Below are 19,780 nucleotides of genomic sequence, written 5' to 3'. Positions count from 1 at the left end.
TTTCCTTATTGTCTCCATAGTTTTGCCTCTTCCAAAATTAATATAGTTGGAGTGATACAGTACAAAGCCTTTTCAGATTGGCCTCTTTCAGTTAGTAATATGTATTTAAGATTTCTCCCTGTCTTTTCATGGCTTGATAGCTCATTTCTTTTTAGCACAAAGTAATATTCCATTGTCTGGATGGGCCACAGTTTATTTATCTATTGAAGGACATCTTGCTTGCTTCCAAGTGTTGGGAATTGTGAGTGAAGCCGCTATAAACATTTACGTGCAAGTATTTGTTGGACATGTTTTAAAATCTTTAGGTAAACACAAAGGAGCACAATTACTGCATCATATAGTAAGGGTATGTTTAGTTTTGTCAGAAACTTCCCAATTGTCTTCCAAAGCGGCTATAGCATTTTGCATTCCCAGCAGCAATGTATGGGAACTCCATGTCCTTGCTAGCATTTGTTGTTGTCAGTGTTCCAGATTTTGGCATTCTAGTGGGTGTGCAGTCGTACCTTACTGTTGCATCTCCTTGATGACATATGATGGGGAGCATCTTTTTGTGTACGTATTTGCAAACTCTGTATCTTCATTGATGAGGTGTTTGTTAAGGTCTTTGGCCCATGTTTTAATCAGCTTGTTTGTTTTCTTCTTGTTGAATTTTAAGAGCTCTTTGTATATTTTGGGTAGCAGTCCTTTATCAGATATGTCTCTTGGAAATATTTTCTCCCAGTCTGTGGCTTGTCTTCTCATTCTCTTGACATTGTCTTTCACAGACCAGAAGTTTTTAATGAAGTCCAAATCATCAATTATTTCTCTTATGGTGTTGTAAGAAGTTATCTTCATACCCAAGGTCATCTAAGTTTTCTCCCATGTTATCTTCTAGGAATTTTACAGTTTTGCATTTTACATTTAGGTCTGCAATCCATTTTAAGTTAATTTTTGTGAAGGGTGTAAGGTCAGTATCTAAATTCATTTTTTTGCATGTGCAAGTTCAGTTGTTCCAGCACCATTGGTTAAAAACATGATCTGTATTCCATTGTATTGCCTTTGCTTCCTTGTCAAGGATCATTTGACTATTTTTATTAGGTCTATTTCTGGGCCCTCTACTGTGTTGTACTGATCTATTTGTCTATTCTTTTGCTAATACCACATTGTCTTGATTAGTATAGCTTTATAGTAAGTCTTTAAGTCAGGTAGTATCAATCTTCCAACTTAGTTTTTCTCCCTCAATATTGTGTTGGCTATTCTGGGTCATATATGAAATTGGGGGGTAAAAAGTTTATACTTGTATTTGATTTATAAATCATGTCATAGGCACACAAATAGAGAATTGATGTAGTTTGTCAAGATGCCTCCCTCTCAGAAAATTTTGAATCACTATATTTTAGACTCTGGGAGTAAAATAGTTAAAATATCAAAAGGGTAATTTGGACAGTAATGAATAGTGCAAGCAAAAAAAAAATGTATCTAAGGGCTCTTTAGATGAGAAAATAACATGACTCATTTCCTCAAAGGCAGATTACACACACACACACACACACACACACACACACACACACACACACACAAAGAGAGAGAGAGAGAGAGACAGAGAGAGACAGAGAGAGAGAGAGAGAGAAAGAGAAAGAAATTGATAGAAAAATAGGTACACATAGATATTAAGAATATATGTTCTAAATAGAAAAAAGTAATAACATTTAAAAAATATATTGGACACTATGCCAACTGTTGTGACTTACATAATTTCTAGTTATTGAAATTACTCAGAGTGTTATACAGCATAATTTCCTTTACACATCAGTCTCAGAGATGTGAAGTGATTTGTCCAAAACCATAAAGACCTGGGATTCAAACAAGTCTCTACCTGGCTCCAAAGCTCACCTCTCCACTGTGTTATATGTCATAGTTTTTGTGTTTTATCAAACAAAGAATAATTTTCACTGAATTTTTGTGTTTTGTTTAATAGCTCACTATATATGTCCAGCCAGAGCAAAAGCACACAGCTGAATATGCTGCAACCATAACTAAAATTGTGTTTGATTATTTTGAAGAATACTTTGCTATGGATTATGCTCTTCCTAAATTAGGTGAGACTCATTTTTTATTTTCTTATTTTTAATATTGCCTTTGCTTTCACCTAAGTTAAATCATTTCCTCCAGGTTTAGCATTTTCAGTTAATAGTCACCCCTTAGTCTTTTTATTATATGCCTAAAATATGTGTCTAATATTTACTAGACCCTGAAAGACGCATTTTGGATTCCTCCAAGAATAATGTCCATACTTACTCTGTTCTTACCTGTTAAATGCAAAGACTTTTACTTCCAAATAAAGATTAAAGTATTGTGTGGAACTGCAGACGCTGATAATAATGGAGCCAGAAATAGCAACCTAGATTAGTTGATTTCCAAGTCATTACTGTTCCAAGAGCTTACATTGCTGCTCTCCCATCAATGAGTTCATAACTAAAAGAGATAAATGATGCTATCGGAGTCCTATGTTCTTCCCGTCCTTCCATTGGACAAGACTAATTCTAGATTCTCCAGCAGTTAGAATGAAAATATATATATATATATATATTTTCTAATGGGGGGAACGTTTTCTTTTTAAAATAAAAATAAGGCTATAATCAAAATGGTGTAGATATGACACTTCTACCAACAGCAAAAATGCTTTATTAGTAAGCTTGCGTGGTATTTGCAAAGACTTTAAATGAAACATCCATATAGATGTCTGTAGGGATAAAATGGAGGCAACAAGAACGCCAACCAACCCAAAATTGATTTCTCCATTTCAATTTATGCCTGTACTTTAACAAATTAGCAGTGCAAAGTGACTGGGAAACCAGGTTCTCTGAGTGGGAATAGCTGTGGCTCTGAGCACCTTTGTAGATGGTCCGTTTTCTCTTCAATGGCATCAGCTCCCAACTATTACAGAGAGACAGGAAGAGAAACAACTTTTCATCAAAATCAGAATAATATTTAATAAAATGTTAAGCACATCAATTTAGAAGTCTCTTCTCTCTTTATCTCACTTGTACCACCCAGGATAAAGTGGGAAGTGGAGCTCTTAGAAATTTATTCTCTCTGCTCCTTTTCTCTTCCTCATTCTCCCTTACTCCTTCTTTATACTTTAAAATGCATTTCAACCCTTTCAGAATTAACTGTTTCCTAGACTTTTTTTTTACAGATGACTTCTGCATTTGTTCCCTCCTGATCTCATTAATTATAACGTTAATACTGGATTTGTTCCCTCCTGATCTCATTAATTATAACGTTAATACTCACTAGAGAAACCAGGTCACAAAAAAGTCCTTTTGTTCAAAGATTAGGTACAAATTATACTCCATAATGTTATATAAAATATTGGTCCTTGGAGGGAATAGTTCTTCACCCTTTAAGTGGGTGTTCTTGTGACAAAATAGCCAAACCTAAGAATGACGATGACACAAAAAGAAAACTACTGCTGTAATCTTGATTTTTATTGAAGATAATATACCCATTTTTCATTCTTTATAAAAATGTTTAGGAATCCTTATTTTAACTAGAATCATTGAAATTCTGGGTGCTAATAGAGAATTACATTTTTTTATTATAGTTCATTAACTGCAGAAATTGCATCCTGTCCACTAATCAAGCTCAACATTTTCTGTTTTGCGATTTAACATGGAACTGATCAACACCGCTTCTTCCTATCATTATATCTAAGATTATGGGCCCAAACAAAAATAAAGAATAGAAAGTCCTGGTAGAACCCGACATAGTAGGTCTGGAAGAGAATTGAGAAAGAATACAGTTTATTTCGTGTTGACCCAACTTCTTTAGTGCACACAAATGGATGGGACCCTATTCAATTAGTAGGGAATCGAGCTGATAAATTGTACAGACATAGGGAAAAAGTGGAATTTTGTATTCTCTAATATTCTGCATCCCTGGATAGAAATATATCTCTGTGTACTTCGAAGCCCTGCACTTCTAATAAAAATGAAGTACAGACAAAGACATAAAATTATAGAGGACTGAAAAGAGCATTGCCATTAGTATCCTTCTTTGACAAATAGAAGACACATTGATATCTGGAGTCAACAGGAAACATTCCATGGAAAGTTTGAGTGCATGAAGATTGAATAGTTCACACAAATAGATTATTGTTTTTTATTCTAAGAAATTATTTTTAGCCTTTTTAAAACACATTCATCCAAAGAACTTAATTTGGTAAGAAATGTTATAAACAAATGCAAAGAAGTATTTCTCATGGGACTGTTTCTTTTTCCATAGATGAAATCGCTATTCCAGACTTTGGCACCGGGGCTATGGAGAACTGGGGACTCATCACTTACAGAGAAACAAATTTGCTTTATGACCCTCAGGAATCAGCTTCATCAAACCGGCAGAGGGTGGCCAGTGTGGTTGCCCATGAACTTGTGCATCAGGTATAGAATCTTAGCATCAAATCAGCTTTTTTTTTTATTTTGAGAGAGAGAGAGAGGGGGGGGGAAAGCATGAGTGCACACACAAGCAGGGGAGGAGGAGACAGGCTCTGTCAGTGCAGAGCCTGATGCGGGTCTCAAACCCATGAACCACAAAATCATGACCTGAGCCAAAATCAAGAGTCAGACCCTTAACCGACTGAACCACCCAGATGCCCCTCAAATTTTTGCTGTTTTTTAAAGTAGCTTAAGACCATAGGAATAACTGAAATTAATTATAACTTGATAAATAAAAAACGGCCAACCAGAAAATCCTGCTTGAAAGTCTTTCTTAGTGCTACTAAATATTTTACCATAAAAACCTTTTAAGACACATTGTTTTGCCTGTAGTAAGTATACAGGAGTCTTTGCTATGACTTTAAATAGTCCTGGTGATACTAAAATAAAGGCAATAAATGAAAGAGAATTTAAGATCATTTAAAAATCAGGAGAAGTGGAAAAAATCAGGAGAAATAATGCAGGAAATAAATGCTAATTAAGTACAATGCCTGCCACTTCTGTGTCAAGTGACATTTTCATGGACAAATAAACGTATTGAAATTGTCTAGGCCTCTCTACCACAAGCATAAAAATTTAACCATCTCTTTATTGCTTATAATTCCAGTGGTTTGGAAATATTGTGACCATGGAATGGTGGGAAGACTTGTGGCTGAATGAAGGCTTTGCTTCCTTCTTTGAGTTCCTGGGAGTAAACCAAGCAGAAAAAGAGTGGCAAATGGTGAGCCCTAAACACATAAGCTCCAAATGTCTATTTTCCTCATGAAAGTGACTGAGACCTGTACACAATGACAATGTCCCCGAGTCAGGGGCCTGGTGCAATGGTGAACTGGGGGGCCAAGCCCGTTGTGTGTATGGAGTAGAATCGGTCAGCTCCACTGAACTCTATCTGGCTTAGGGTGAGTGCCGAGGTCTCGGAGAGCAATTGACCAGCCCAGTCTGAGGATATCCTTGATAGAGTCCCTTAATAACATGTGTCAAAGTAAGAAAAAAAAATAGTGAGCTTAGGCAACGCAGCTCTATATTTAAGTGTCTGTAGTGCTAGTCCTTTGAAAAATCTCTCATTTTGCAAACCACTTACCTTATGGTGAAATAGTGTCGTAAAGAAATAAGAGCATAAACTTAGTGTTACAGAGAATGTGACTTTGAGCAAGTGACGTATCCTGAGGTGGTTCTCTCCTCTATAAAAGAAGAACATTGTTCTCTCTCTTGTAAGCTTAAAAGCTCCTAAAAATACATGTAACTACCATTATCCTACCTTATGTCCCTGAGGGGCCTGGAACAAAGGCGTCTGTGAACCCTAAAGATTTTTTTCTGAAAAGCTAAATCTGTCTTTATCTCTATTTAGATGGTGTAGGTATGCCTGTCTGTTAGTATATATGAAAGTGTAAATGTGTAGATGTGTAAAAGTAGAGAATTACGGAAAGTGGTGTACTATAAGACTACCGCCCTCTACTGGAAAAAATAAAAAGACAAACTTGAAGCCTTTGGCCGATTCTACAAGCTATCTTAAAAAATGAAGAAGTTAACTTGCAACAATTCCTGCTTTAGAACTTTAATCTATATCAGGGTTTTCCAACCATGGGACTACTGACATTTGGCCCAGATAATTCAGGAGTGCTTGATAATGGTGAAGGCTGTCCTGTGTATTGTAGGATATTTAAGAGCATCCCTGGCCCATATAGAGATACAAGTAACCCTCCCTCCCCAGTTGTAAACCCACCCTCCCCAGTGTCCACATGTTTCCAGATATTCCCTGGGGGACAAACTTTCCACTAGTTGGGAATCACTCATATATGTTGAAAATTGTTGATTTTGTAATTTATTGAAACTAAACTATATAAATGAAAAAATATGTTGTCCTTTATTTTCTATAAAATAACCTGATGCCATACTTATATCAAGGTATCGCAAGGAAGTATAACATTTTAAATTGTTGTCATATATATATATATATATATACACATATATATACATATATATATACACATATATATATACATATATATATAACATTTTAATATTCCAATTCAGTATTTCAAAACAATGAAATTTCAAAAGAATTTAGTATGCAGTTCTTAAGTGAAATTTAATCACATTGTCCAACTCATTTATTCACCCATTCATCATCATTCATTCATTCCTTTTTTTTTTAAGTTTATTTATTTATTTTGAGAGAGAGAGTGAGAGAGCATGAGCAGGGGAAGGGCAGAGAGAGAGGGAAAGAGAGCGAATCCCAAGCAAGCTCCGCATTGTCAGCATGGAGCCTGATGTGGGGCTCAAAATCACGATCTGTGAGATCCTGACCCGGGCCGAAACCAAGAAGAGGACACTTAACCAACTGAGCCACCCAAGTTGCCCCCATTCATTCATTCTTTATCCACTCATTCAGTCTTCTATCTTTAGTGAACACTACAGAGCATCCAAAACTGAACAAAACATAGTTCTTGCCCTCAAGGAGCTCCCAGTTAAGGGTATGGCGGGTAGAGGGGACAGATAAATAAAAAGACAGACTGTAAGAGAGCCTGATAAGTACCACAATAGTGGAGCTTCACTTTACAGGTGAAAACTCTGATGCCCAGGAAGGTAATCTAACTTTCCAATCTCACATAGAAAATTGGTAGCACAACTAAGACTAGAGTCAAATTTCCTGACCCTGAGACCTGAATGCGTTCTGCATCTAAAAGGTGTACAAAACAATGGAGTGTACTGCATGGCAATGAGAAAGAACGAAATACGGCCCTTTGTAGCAACGTGGATGGAACTGGAGAGTGTGATGCTAAGTGAAATAAGCCATACAGAGAAAGACAGATACCATATGTTTTCACTCTTATGTGGATCCTGAGAAACTTAACAGAAACCCATGGGGGAGGGGAAGGAAAAAAAAAAAGAGGTTAGAGTGGGAGAGAGCCAAAGCATAAGAGACTCTTAAAAACTGAGAACAAACTGAGGGTTGATGGGAGGGGAGGTGATGGGTATTGAAGGGGGCATCTTTTGGGATGAGCACTGGGTGTTGTATGGAAACCAATTTGACAATAAATTTCATATATTGGAAATAAAATAAAATAAAATAAAAGGTGCACAAAGTTTTAAGTCCAGATCAAAATTACCTTGATTGGCAGTCATCACGTGACAATAGTACCTTGTCTATTATAAATGGAAATCACAAAATTGGAAAATGTAAATATAGTATGCTCCTCTTTGGGGAATATTTTTAATAAAAGAAGACCAATAAGGCTTTTGATTTTTTTTTAAGTAATGATTTAACAGAATGAGATTTCAGAATCTAATTGATTATGAATCAAAATAATAATAGCAGCTAATGTGTTGGGTTTCACTCCACCAGAGACTATGCCAAATGCTTACCGTGCATTATCTCATTGAATTCTCTAACAATTCCAAAAAGTAGATGCCATTATTATCGCTATTTGATGGGTGCGGGAGCTTGCTTAAACCTACGTATCTAGAAAATGGCAAAAATTGAGTTATGAGCTGTGGAAGTCTGACCAGATGGCTAGACCTCTCAACCACTGTATTTTGCCAAGAAAACATAGTATTGGAATGAGATGATGGACTATGGCAAAAGCTAATATTTTCTTTGATTAATTATGAATCATCCAAATTCTAATGATTAGTTGACTGAAAAAAAGGAATCCCGAACATTAGTTTTTGGCAGATCAACATGTATCCTCACTTAATTCTGAGAACAAAGGTGTGAGGCGATAACATGCCCATTGCACAGGTGCGGAAATAGGGCTTGAAAAGCTTGGCACATGTCCGAAAGTCACACAGAAGTGGCAGAGACAGAACTCACAGATGCTTGTGTCTTCTTGGCCTGTCACATAGGGGCGAAGTCAAAGGAATTATACTAGAAGAAGGGAATGGAATCCATGCAGATGAATCAGTGCAACATGTGATTCATTTGGACACCTAACGCTTGTCTTAAGTAATTTGAGCTATTTATATTTATTCTCCCCCAATTTTATATCCCTGATATTTTGAAATATGGACCAGTATAGAGGAAGTGCTGTATTTCTTTGGTGCGTTGTGTCGTTTCAGAGAGATCAGATGTTACTTGAAGACGTGTTACCTGTACAAGAGGACGATTCTTTGACGTCTTCGCACCCAATTGTTGTCACTGTGACAACTCCTGCTGAAATAACATCTGTCTTTGATGGAATATCCTATAGCAAGGTGGGGAAGATAGGACATCGTTGTGAGCATCTTCCTGTTTAGTGACTTTTAGTAAATGCCTAAAAACGGTAAGAAGGTTAGACTATGCTCATGGGCTTTAGGAAACAGTGTGGAACTTATTCTGGATGCTGAATATTCAGTAGTTGGTACTTTTTGGTCAAAACGATCAATGCTGGTCATTGTCACAAGACTTTGAATCAGACTTTGAAAGATTTCTCCCTTCACTTTTGTTTATAGCCTCTCTCATTCTAACTGAACATGTACACTTCAAGCTTCAAATTTAAAATTCTTTTATCTGATTTTTTTAAAAGACAGTAAGTCTTCTTTTTCTACTATGTGGTCTTTGGAAAACGCCATATATGGGGACATCTTTTCTATAGAATCTTTTAGTGCTTCCAGGAAGAACTGAAACCCAACTCAGTTGGAAGGAATTCCTGTTATCCATTTTTATATAAGACATAAAGATGACGTTATTAGCATGTTGCAGATGGGGCATTTTTATCCAAGAATTTTTTTTTGCAAAACTACTGAAGGTCTGCAGCGACCCATTTTCTCCCACAGTGTTTCCTTCCTACAGCTCCTCCTCCGAATGTATTCATGCCTGCATGCAGCATGATGTAGTTATTTCCCTTTAGCTGCTCAAGGTTTACCCACTACGCTAAGTTGCTCAAAAGCCACTGGAAATGGATACAGTTTGTTATTCTGGATAATACCTAGTTTTGTTTAAGGCAAAATATTTTAATTATTAAAATGAATACTAGATAAAATGGCTTACGTGAGAAAAGCCTTCTATAGATGGCTACTTCAAATTTATAGCATCATAATTTTGGCTTTCCCTGTCATTCCCACAGCATCTTTTTAGGCTTCTTTTCTCATTTTTCTTTCATATTGCTAATGATTCTTTTATATTTCTGTTAAAGTGAACACTTCTAGGCCACTTACAGGATATTCTTTTCAACTTTTTTTTTTTTTTTTTTTTTTAATTTATTTTTGGGACAGAGAGAGACAGAGCATGAACGGGGGAGGGGCAGAGAGAGAGGGAGACACAGAATCGGAAACAGGCTCCAGGCTCCGAGCCATCAGCCCAGAGCCATCAGCCCAGAGCCTGATGTGGGGCTCGAACCCACGGACCGCGAGATCGTGACCTGGCTGAAGTCGGACGCTTAACCGACTGCGCCACCCAGGCGCCCCCACTTACAGGATATTCTAATTACTCACATGGAGATGTTTATATTTTATTAAATCGGTTTCTTTCCGAGTCCTAGATATTCCATGGGTTTAAGATACTAGGTCAGAAATAAATGTTCTAAGCCTTTAGTCTTCTCTGTGCAAAAATAATTTATACTTAATAAATTGCAGTAAAAATTGCTAGCAGATGAGGAGAAGCACATGTTCTTCCGGCAAGTTACTTGAAAATGGATATAAAAATTTATCAATAGTGCATTTTAGTATTAATCTTATAACATGTGCAGAGAAAGTAGAGAGCAAAAGTATTCATTAGATTCTTCAGACAAAATAAAACCAAATGAGATGAACTACTTTTGAAAAGGATTTTACACCTAAATGATATATCTATATTAAACTATTTGACCAGATAATTACTCAACTATTTCCACAAAATGTAGTATTTTGAAAAGTATTGAAATAAATTTAAGAAGTAGCCAGAATTTTATCATGGAATTACTTTCCTTATTCACTGAAAAATAAGAGTTTTCGAAGTCTTTCTAACGGTTCTCTTTCATTAGAAAAGCTCCATCTGCTGGTTCATTTGATGAAGTGCAATAATTATTTAACCCCCAAGTCTCTGAAATGATGGCCCCTTTATCAACTACTCTTGACCTTTTTGTTATTTTAGAAGCATAGATACAGGAGGTGTGCCAAATGCTATTTTTATTTTAAAACCATGGAGCTATAGCCAAGTAATTTAGTGGAGTCATATTGAAGAGATAATCTCACACATATGATCACGAAATACTAGTCACGACAGTGGTCACTGGTATCCTTTACTAGTTCAATTTGCTATTCTTTTCCACCATAGGGCGTTTCCATTCTGAGGATGCTTGAAGACTGGATAACCCCAGAGAAGTTTCAAAAAGGATGTCAGGTATGATTTATGACTTTTAATAGTTCTGCGCGTGAGCCACATCGGTCCGTGGCTGATGAATGTCGGTATGTGATTAATCAAGGAACTACTCCTCTTTTACTTTTTCCTCTCCTTACGCAGGGACAGATTAAACAGCAAAACACAGAAAGGTGACTTCACATCCAGTGAAGTGCCCACACTGTTACCTCTAATTACCATTTAGCAGAAATTTCATGGAGAAGTTACATGGAGTCCTTAGTTATTTTTGATATCCTTTACATGTGTATTGGCTTAGGCTGCCATAATAAATACATCGACTGAGTCGTTTAAACAACAGAAATTTATTTTCTCACCGTTCTGGGGGCTGAGAAGTCTCGACCAAGGCACCGCAGATTCCTGTTTTAGAGAGGGCTGTTTGCCTGGCTTGCAGATGGCTGCCTTTCCCCGTGTCCTCACATAGCCGAGGGAGAGAGCTTTCTGGTGCCTCTTATCATCAAGCATTGATCCCATCATGAGGGTCCCACCCTCATGACTTCATCTAAACCTAAATACCTCCCAAAGACCCCATCTGCCAACACAATCGCATTAGAGATGAAGCTTCAATGTATGAATTTTGGGGAACACAACTCAGTCCATAGTGACATGACATAAAGATTTAAGTGTATCTATAAAAGTCTTCCTTTATAGTTCGTGCAAGGACTTTTTCCTTATTATTGGACTTAAAAGTGGCAAATATACACATTCAAGGAATGTGTAGAGTCAAGGAATAAAGAGGGCCTGCTTCCTTTTGGAAGCAGAAATGGTAATACATTTTCAAGAGCATTGCACACATCCCCCTTAGGCATACTGCCCCAGTGGGTATTTCAGCTTCTTTTTTGTTTTTCTAGAAAACCTAAGCCAAATCTCTCAGGGTTTTAATGGCATCAGTGTGGCTACACTCTGTCCCTGTAACTGTCCTGTCTGTAGGTTGGCCCATTGCAGCCTGGAGTCGGGATTGTCTTCCTGCTTCTTCCCATTCTCCTCCATTTCTCCTCCATCCTCTTCACTGTGAGGCCTCGGGTGGTTAGGCAGAGCAGTGGTGCTGGGGTGCCAGTCCAGAACATAGAAAACAGGTCAGAGCAGCGTCCTGCCAGCCTTCCCAAAGAGTACCAGTACTCCTTTTGGATGTGATTCCCCAGGACAATGTCCGCTCACTATTCCTTCAGCTCTTACCACCACTGAGCCTTCTTATGTGGCATCTAGCAGTCTCTATGCCACCCCAAAAAGAAACAGTCTCTTTACCCAATGGCAAAATTCCTAGGTGACTATTTATGTAAGACACAAGACCAAGACTTAGGAGATATTCAGGGGGTACATCAATGCATTTTACTCCTCTTGTCTACTAATAAAATACTCTCTGTGGACACTGGAAGAAAGGGAGAAGCCATGTGCCTGTTCTTATGTGTACATTAGAACACCTCGTAACTTTTCCACCAGCTTCAAAGTCACATTTCATCATATCTTCTCTCGCTGTGAGCACCTTTAGTGGGGAACTCTGTCTTCTGTATCTTTGTATATATTCCAGTCCCTAGTAGACTGTATTACACATGGTAGACAATCTAAACAGTGCTTCTTAAATGAATGAATGGTCTGTAAGAAACAACACAGAGAAAAAAACAAAGACAATTCATTTTTAAAAACTAAGTTAAAATTCCATTTGCATAGTTTCATTCTAAATGAAACTGATGGATAACACATTCTTGGAATTTTCAAAGCTGACTTCAAATTAAATGATTTTTAAAGCAACTCCTAGAGATGTACCAGGAGTCTTTAAAAGTGAATAGCTATTCTAATAATTCAGTAATACTCTCATATTTCCTTTAGCCTGGTATCTATGGTATAATTAATTAAAAATCTAGTACTATCTAAAACTAATATTTCTCAAGTGAAATATGTCTTCCTCTACCCTGTGACTACAGATGGAGCTAGAAACCAAACTCGAATGAATAGATATTAATTTTTTCATGCCATCATAGTGCTGTGGAATAAATTAACACACACACACACACACACACACACACACACACAACCCACTAGCCACTAAAACACTCACTTTTCCCCTACAATCTTCAAACACTAGCTAATATCTGAAAACAGCATATGATCAGTATAGACCACACTCAATAAGCTCTCAAGCCAATTGGAACATTCTTTTACTTCATTCAAGTATCTGAATAGTGTCTTTACTTGAATTAGCATCACTCTATGTTTGCTGCCCCTAAATTCCACAATCTGTGATATTGCTCAAGATCTTTCCCTAGCAACTACTTTCTGGCCAAAGTGACTCTTCATTAGCTGACCCGGTGTGGTACTAAATCTGGGGATGGCCAGCTGTCTGTTCTCTTTCAAGCTCATCACCTTCCCCCAAACCCTATCTCAGACCTCAAAGTAGGTAGTAGTGAAGGGGAATAAGATCAAAGCCATCACCTGGAAAATCTTTAAGGCTGTGCTTGTGCATAAGAAATGATAACAGGTAATGGGGAATTTGTGATAGTATATGGTCATGAAATCAAGCTGAGAAATATATCCATCCTTTCTTTTTCTCCTAGTATAAGAAATAGCCCTGATGGGACAGCAATGTCTCAGCTGCAACTTGTCCTTTCCCTTCCTGGGATACTAGTAACAGAAACAGTCTTCTTTTCCTTTTGTGCTTACCACATCAAACCCAACCAATGAGGGGCTATTATTGGGGGATGTAGGTCATCATGAAATTTTGAGTGGAATGACTGCATTGTGACTATTCAAGGTGAAGAAAGAAATTTCTCAATATAGAGTATTCAGAAATGCACTAATCTAGACAAAATAAAATTGATGTCTTCTTTTTTGAAAGAGAGAGAGAGAGATGGAATTTATCCAAGGGATACAGGAGTACTGATGCATAGGGGCACTTGTACCCCAATGTTTATAGCAGCACACTCAACAATAGCCAAATTGTGGAAAGAGCCTAAATGTCCATCAACTGATGAATGGATAAAGAAATTGTGGTTTATATACACAATCGAGTACTACATGGCAATGAGAAAGAACGAAATATGGCCCTTTGTAGCAACGTGGATGGAACTGGAGAGTGTGAAATAAGCCATACAGAGAAAGACAGATACCACATGTTCTCACTCTTATGTGGATCCTGAGAAACTTAACAGAAACCCATGGGGGAGGGGAAGGAAAAAAAAGAGGTTAGAGTGGAAGACAGCCAAAGCATAAGAGACTCTTAAAAACTGAGAACAAACTGAGGATTGATGGGGGGTGGGAGGGAGGGGAGGGTGGGTGATGGGTATTGAGGAGGGCACCTGTTGGGATGAGCACTGGGTGTTGTATGGAAACCAGTTTGACAACAAATTTCATATATTGAAAAAAGAAAAAAAAATAAATTAAATTAAATTAAAAAAAAAAGAGAGAGAGAGAGAGAGCGCACACAAGCAGGGGAGGGGAGAACAAGAGGGAGAGAGAAAATCTTAAGCAAGCTTCATACTTAGCACGGAGCTTTACATGGAGCTCGGGGCTCCATCTCATGAGGGTGAGATCCTGAGCTGCCAAAATCAAGAGTTGGACACTTAACTGACTGAGCCACCCAGGCACCTCAAAATTGATGTCTTTTAATATATTGTTTATATAAATGTCTACGTAGCCTATAGTTCGGAAGAAGCAAGAGACTGCAGTTTAAAAAGCAGTAACAATAACGACACCACTGACAGAAACCACACAGACTGGTTAAGGATTCAGAATTCCTTCAAAGTTACCTTAGAAAAATCTCATCGCCTCTCTAGGCACCAGTTTCCTTCACCCCCCAAAATGTGAGTTGTATTAAATAATACTTAAAGTCCCTTCTAATTCCAAGATGGCATGTTTCTAAGCTCAAGGCATTGTGAGTATACAAATAAACTCCTCTAAATTAATTTTAAAAAGCTACTACTCACTAGAAATTGTCATTAACAGGTAGCTATGGTTACAATTCATTACTAATACTCAAGTATCCATTTATTTTATTTAGAATGAATGATTTGTGCAAAGCTCTGGAACAAATGCTTAAAACTGATATCCAGTGAGCGCCTTTCGTTTCTTCTCCCTTCCTTTGCCTGCCCTCCAGTGGTAGTGCTGAGCAGTGAACTAATCGAAAGAACAAAAACAAAGGCAGCATTCCTAACTGGTGGCAACCCTAGTCCAGGCTTCCTGGAGCTGGCTGCTAATACTGTTTTATCTCTCTATGCCTGAAAAGAAAGGAATTTAGAAGATAATGTGACTTAGGCACAGTACCTCCTGAAAATTATAGTCACTTTGAGTGAAAATGTCATGTGTGAAGTCAACCACTTGTTATTCTTTGAAGGCTCAAGAAACACTTAAGACAGTGATGTTATTTTATTTTATTTTATTTTATTTTATTTTATTTTATTTTATTTTATTTTATTTTTTGAAAGAGAGTGACGTGAGCAGGGGCGGGGCAGAGGGAGAGGGAGAGAGAGAATCCCAAGCAGGCTCTGCACAGCCAGCATAGAGTCCAATGCAGGTCTCCATCCCACAGCCATGAGATCATGACCTGAGCTGAAATCAAGAGTCAGATGCTCAGCCGACTGAGCCACCCAGGTGCCCCAAAGATGTCCCTATCACATGGGACAATTCCTGACAGCAACAGAGGAGAAGTGGCGTAAGTGGCACCCAATTATGAGACTAGGAGAAAAGTGGGGATTTTCTTTAGGGACCTACCACACTGGATCTGAAAACTCACGTATAGAGAGATTCTGTGAACAAAATCGTTAAAGGGGAGAGCTTTCTAGTTAAAAATAATTCATATTTTAAAGCCATTTGAAGAGTAAAGACATTCTTTAAAGCGAATAATTTCCCAAATTTATTCATGATCAGGATCACCATTATCATTCTTACTGTTCAAAAGGTTGTATATCCATTTCCTTAAAGCAGGAGACTACCAACAGCGACTTGCAGGCCAAATCTGGCCCACCACTCATTTTGCTAAGGTCTGCAAACAAAATCATTTCTACAACTTTGAACTGTTGAAAAATCACAAGAATACCAATATTTTATGACACATGAAAGGTACATGAAATTCAAATATCAGAATGCATAAATAATGTTTTATTGGTTATTCATTTATACATTATCTATGGATACTTTTGTGCTACAGAGGCAGAGTTGAGTAGTCGTGACAGGCATTATAGAGCCCACAAACCTTAAAATCTTTACTATATAGCTTTTAAAAAAAATTTCTTTTGCTGAGCCCTGGCTTAGAGACAAGGTCACCTGTTTTATCTTTGCATATTTTGCATATTGCCTCAGTCATTCATGTGTGGTGGGGTCATCTAGTGTCTGAGATGAGAAAACATCACTAATAAATGAAGATAAGGGATGTAGCCAGTGGTGACAGGTTGACAGCTCTAACTTAAGATCATAGAATTATGGGTCTTTCTTCATACTGGATCACAAATGTTATGGACTGTTGACTATTTACTGAACACTTGACTGCCCTTAAGTTTCTCATATTTCTTGTCCTGAAAAAAAAATTAAGCTTTTCCTTTCCTGTGCACAAGCCCATTAGACTATTAAAAAAGAACAAGCTAGGGGTTCCTGGGTGGCTCAGTCGGGTGAGCATCTGACTTTTGATTTCAGCTCAGGTCATGATCCCAGGGTCATGGGATTAAGCCCTGCGTCTGGCTCCACACTCAGCGTTGAGCCTACTTAAGACCCTCTTCCTCTCCCTCTCTCTCTGTCTCTCTCTCTCTGCCTCTCCTTTTGTCCCTCTCCTCTGCTTGCACACTCTATGTTTCTCTAAAATAAAAAATGAAAAAAAAATTAAAAACCAAGCTACATCATTAATAAGGAAAAATATTCCTTGTGCTTTACAAATAAACTATTTGACGTTCTTATAGGTTACAAAATGTTTTGCATGCCGTGTGTCATTTGATTTTTATTGCAGGTACACTTGCCATATTATACATTAGAGTGAAATATGTTGATGGATTCAGCTCATGTGTGGAAGTATGAGAAAAGCATACATTGATTTCTAAAATACTTGTTATCTTTCACATACAGATTTACTTGAAAAAACACAAATTTGGGAATGCAAAAACTGAGCATTTTTGGAGAGCACTTGAAGAGGTATGGAGACTATCCCCAAGTATTTCTTTGATTAACATATGATTTATCAATCATTTCTTGATCTGATTATTCTATCCTTTTATTTTCCCTAGTGTGTTAATTATTCCTCATCTTTTTTTTTAATATCAGGCAAGTAATTTACCAGTGAAAGAAGTAATGGATACATGGACCAAACAGATGGGTTATCCTGTACTTAATGTGAAAGATATGAGGAACATCACACAGAAACGTTTTCTGTTGGACTCAAAAGCGAATTCTTCTGAGCCACATTCAGCTCTTGGGTAAGGATCTAAAATGCATTTGAAAAAAAAAGCAGAAATTTGATGGAAATACTGGCCACTTGCTTAGATCTTAGTCTCCAGTACGTGATTGATAGATGATAATATTAAAGCACAATGTCTTTAGGGAACCAAAAGCATTCAAACATAGGTCCATGGTCTCCAGGTTCAAGATGGTGGACTGAACACATGCCTCCAAGTCCTGTTCTTCCCAGAAATCACCGAATAAAGAAGTGCTAAAAGAAATAAACTCATAAGAGAAAGAAAGAGGAGGGGCTATATAGATTCTAGAAGGAAAGCCAGAAGGAGAAATATTGATAGAAAACAAACAAACTGAAGAAGATGAAGCCAGATAAAAAGGGACTTGTGTAGAGGTGGAAACATCTTCCCTATCCCTAGACAGGCTCCGGGCTGACTGTCAGCATGAAGAGTGGAGCACAGGAGTGAGAAGTGAGGCTGAAAATAGGACAATTAATTTGAAGTCGAGACTCAGGACAATTGTGCCAGTCAGACACACCCCCACTCCACTTTCCCGTCATCTACTAACAACCTTTCCTCTGTTTGGAGTGCTAAGAAGTCTGCCAAAAGTCTGGCAATGACCCAAGGCAAAAATCCAAAGACTCTACCCCCTGCCCCACCTCCCCCACCCCCCCCACCCCCCGCAAATAAATGGACTAAAACAGTGGAGGAGAACTAAAGATTTCCACTTGGTTAGGATGCCCAGAATACAGCTTTCCTTCTCATGGCATTTGTAGGATGGGTGGGCTGGAACTGCCAGCTCCCTGCATACATGCTCAGAGCTCCCAGTCAGACTTCTGTCCAGAGGAAAAGGCTGTTTCAAAAATATACCTTCCCCCTCAAAAGCAGAGGGGTTACATACAGGACACCAAGAATAATTAATTTGGTCCTTCTTCCCGAACTATGAATGGGCAATTAAGATCACAAGACACATAAAAAAATCTAAAAGCATAAAAGGTTGAACAAACAAAAACCTGTCACTGTAAGAACAAAATTGAGGAAATAGAAAATAAATTTATGAAATACATTCAGAGATCAAAGAAGCTATTAACACTCATTAGCTCAGAGCAGAGTATCTTTGAAAAAACAAACTTGGAATATAGAATTGCTCTGAAAGATTAAATTTGTGGTTGTCAAAGAATTAATAGACCAAGTGGCAAGAAATTTGGGGAATTCTCTATAGTTATAGGGCAAATGCAGAGAACTGACAAATATGAAAGAGAAGACAAATATTGAATGTCCAGCACCCAACTAACAGACATCTCTCAAAAAAGGAAACAGAGAAACTTGAGGGGCAAATAATAAAGGACACAAGGATTCTGATTACAAAGCCCCGTTGAGGTCACAGTACAAAAAGAAAAAAAAAAAAACCTAGCTACATTCTCATGAAATTCCAGAAAACAAGGATACATGAGTTAGACTGACATTAGACCTGTCCACAGCAACCTTGAATGCAAGAAGAAAATGGAACAATCATCTAAAATGGTTGCAGCAAAAAATATCTTCAACTTCTAATTCTCTTCCCAAACTAAACCAAATGCAAATGAACAGCAAAGACATTTTCAGACATGCAACTCCAGAAAATGCTTTCCACACAGCACTTTTTAGAAAGTTACTAAGGCTACATACATCCCAGGGGAGGAAGAAGAGAAAAAATACGAAAAATCAGAAAGAGAAGAAACACATCCAGGAAACATTGTATCCAACAGAGGAAAGTCATGAAAGGAAATGCTGGCCAATAGCGACCCAGGGGGCTCGCAGTGCCATGCGTAAGAGCAAGATGCTGGGTTCAGGTAGGTGATTGCCATGAGAAAGCAAGTATGGTTGAGAAAATGGTGAGATTATGAGTTTGTGAATGCCCATCAGCTGGGCAACTGTAAAGAAGAAAACTAGAGAAACCAAATCAAGGCTGTATGTAAAAATTGTGATCCAAGAATGTAAACCAGTAGAGTAATTTTATGCCACTGACAATCCATACAATAAAAAGGAGTCCTTTTGGACTCTTATGTCAGGCTGTTAGGGTAAATTTTTATTTAAGTGACTCAGGGGGCCAAGATATCAGCCCATAGAGAAAGAAATGTAACTCCGACCCACCTCTTGGACAACCATACATATACAACAGTATAATTTCATAAATGTTACTTGTTGGCTTTTCACTTTTATAATCAACAATGAACACCATGTAAAACTTGTGTTACAGTGGCAGAGTAGATTGTAAATATAAACAGTCTTAACATTGTAACAAGAAAAAAAAAAGGCTGGCAGAGAAAATGAGGCGGAAGAGGAAGGAAAGTGGCAGAAAGTGTCAGGATAGTAACTCAGTGGTGGGCTGGTGCTGACTCGAATCCCAACTCAGCGCCATTATGCTGGTAGCTTGAAATCCATCACTGAATTAATGGAAACTAGCAAATACTGCATTCTGCTCCCCCGGTCCCCCAAGAGCCAGTTGTTTGTTTACCAGAACTCCATAGGATATCCTGCAGTTTCTCCTCATTGTAAAGTAGGAGATTTTGCTCCTATTTTACAGTTGGGAGAGAGTAGCAACACTGAAATTTATGAAACAGGAAATGGCAACATGATTCCAC

At 37.9% G+C, this 19,780-nt stretch overlaps 1 protein-coding gene across 1 annotated transcript in view; it reads left to right on the top strand.

Annotated features, from left to right (window-relative positions):
• The window catches only part of ENPEP (glutamyl aminopeptidase), an 87,263-nt gene that overhangs the window by 28,538 nt on the left and 38,945 nt on the right, over positions 1-19,780 (top strand). Inside the window, exons 4-10 of the mRNA XM_003985081.6 lie at positions 1,958-2,078; positions 4,267-4,421; positions 5,083-5,196; positions 8,535-8,669; positions 10,708-10,773; positions 16,834-16,899; positions 17,029-17,180. Of these exons, the coding sequence (XP_003985130.2) occupies positions 1,958-2,078; positions 4,267-4,421; positions 5,083-5,196; positions 8,535-8,669; positions 10,708-10,773; positions 16,834-16,899; positions 17,029-17,180 (809 nt within the window). The remainder of the gene's footprint in view (positions 1-1,957; positions 2,079-4,266; positions 4,422-5,082; positions 5,197-8,534; positions 8,670-10,707; positions 10,774-16,833; positions 16,900-17,028; positions 17,181-19,780) is intronic.

This window comes from Felis catus, chromosome B1 (assembly GCF_018350175.1).
Source record: "Felis catus isolate Fca126 chromosome B1, F.catus_Fca126_mat1.0, whole genome shotgun sequence".
NCBI lineage: Eukaryota > Metazoa > Chordata > Mammalia > Carnivora > Felidae > Felis > Felis catus.
The sequence above is the reverse complement of the archived record's forward strand: the minus strand, read 5'-3'. Positions and strand labels throughout refer to the sequence as shown.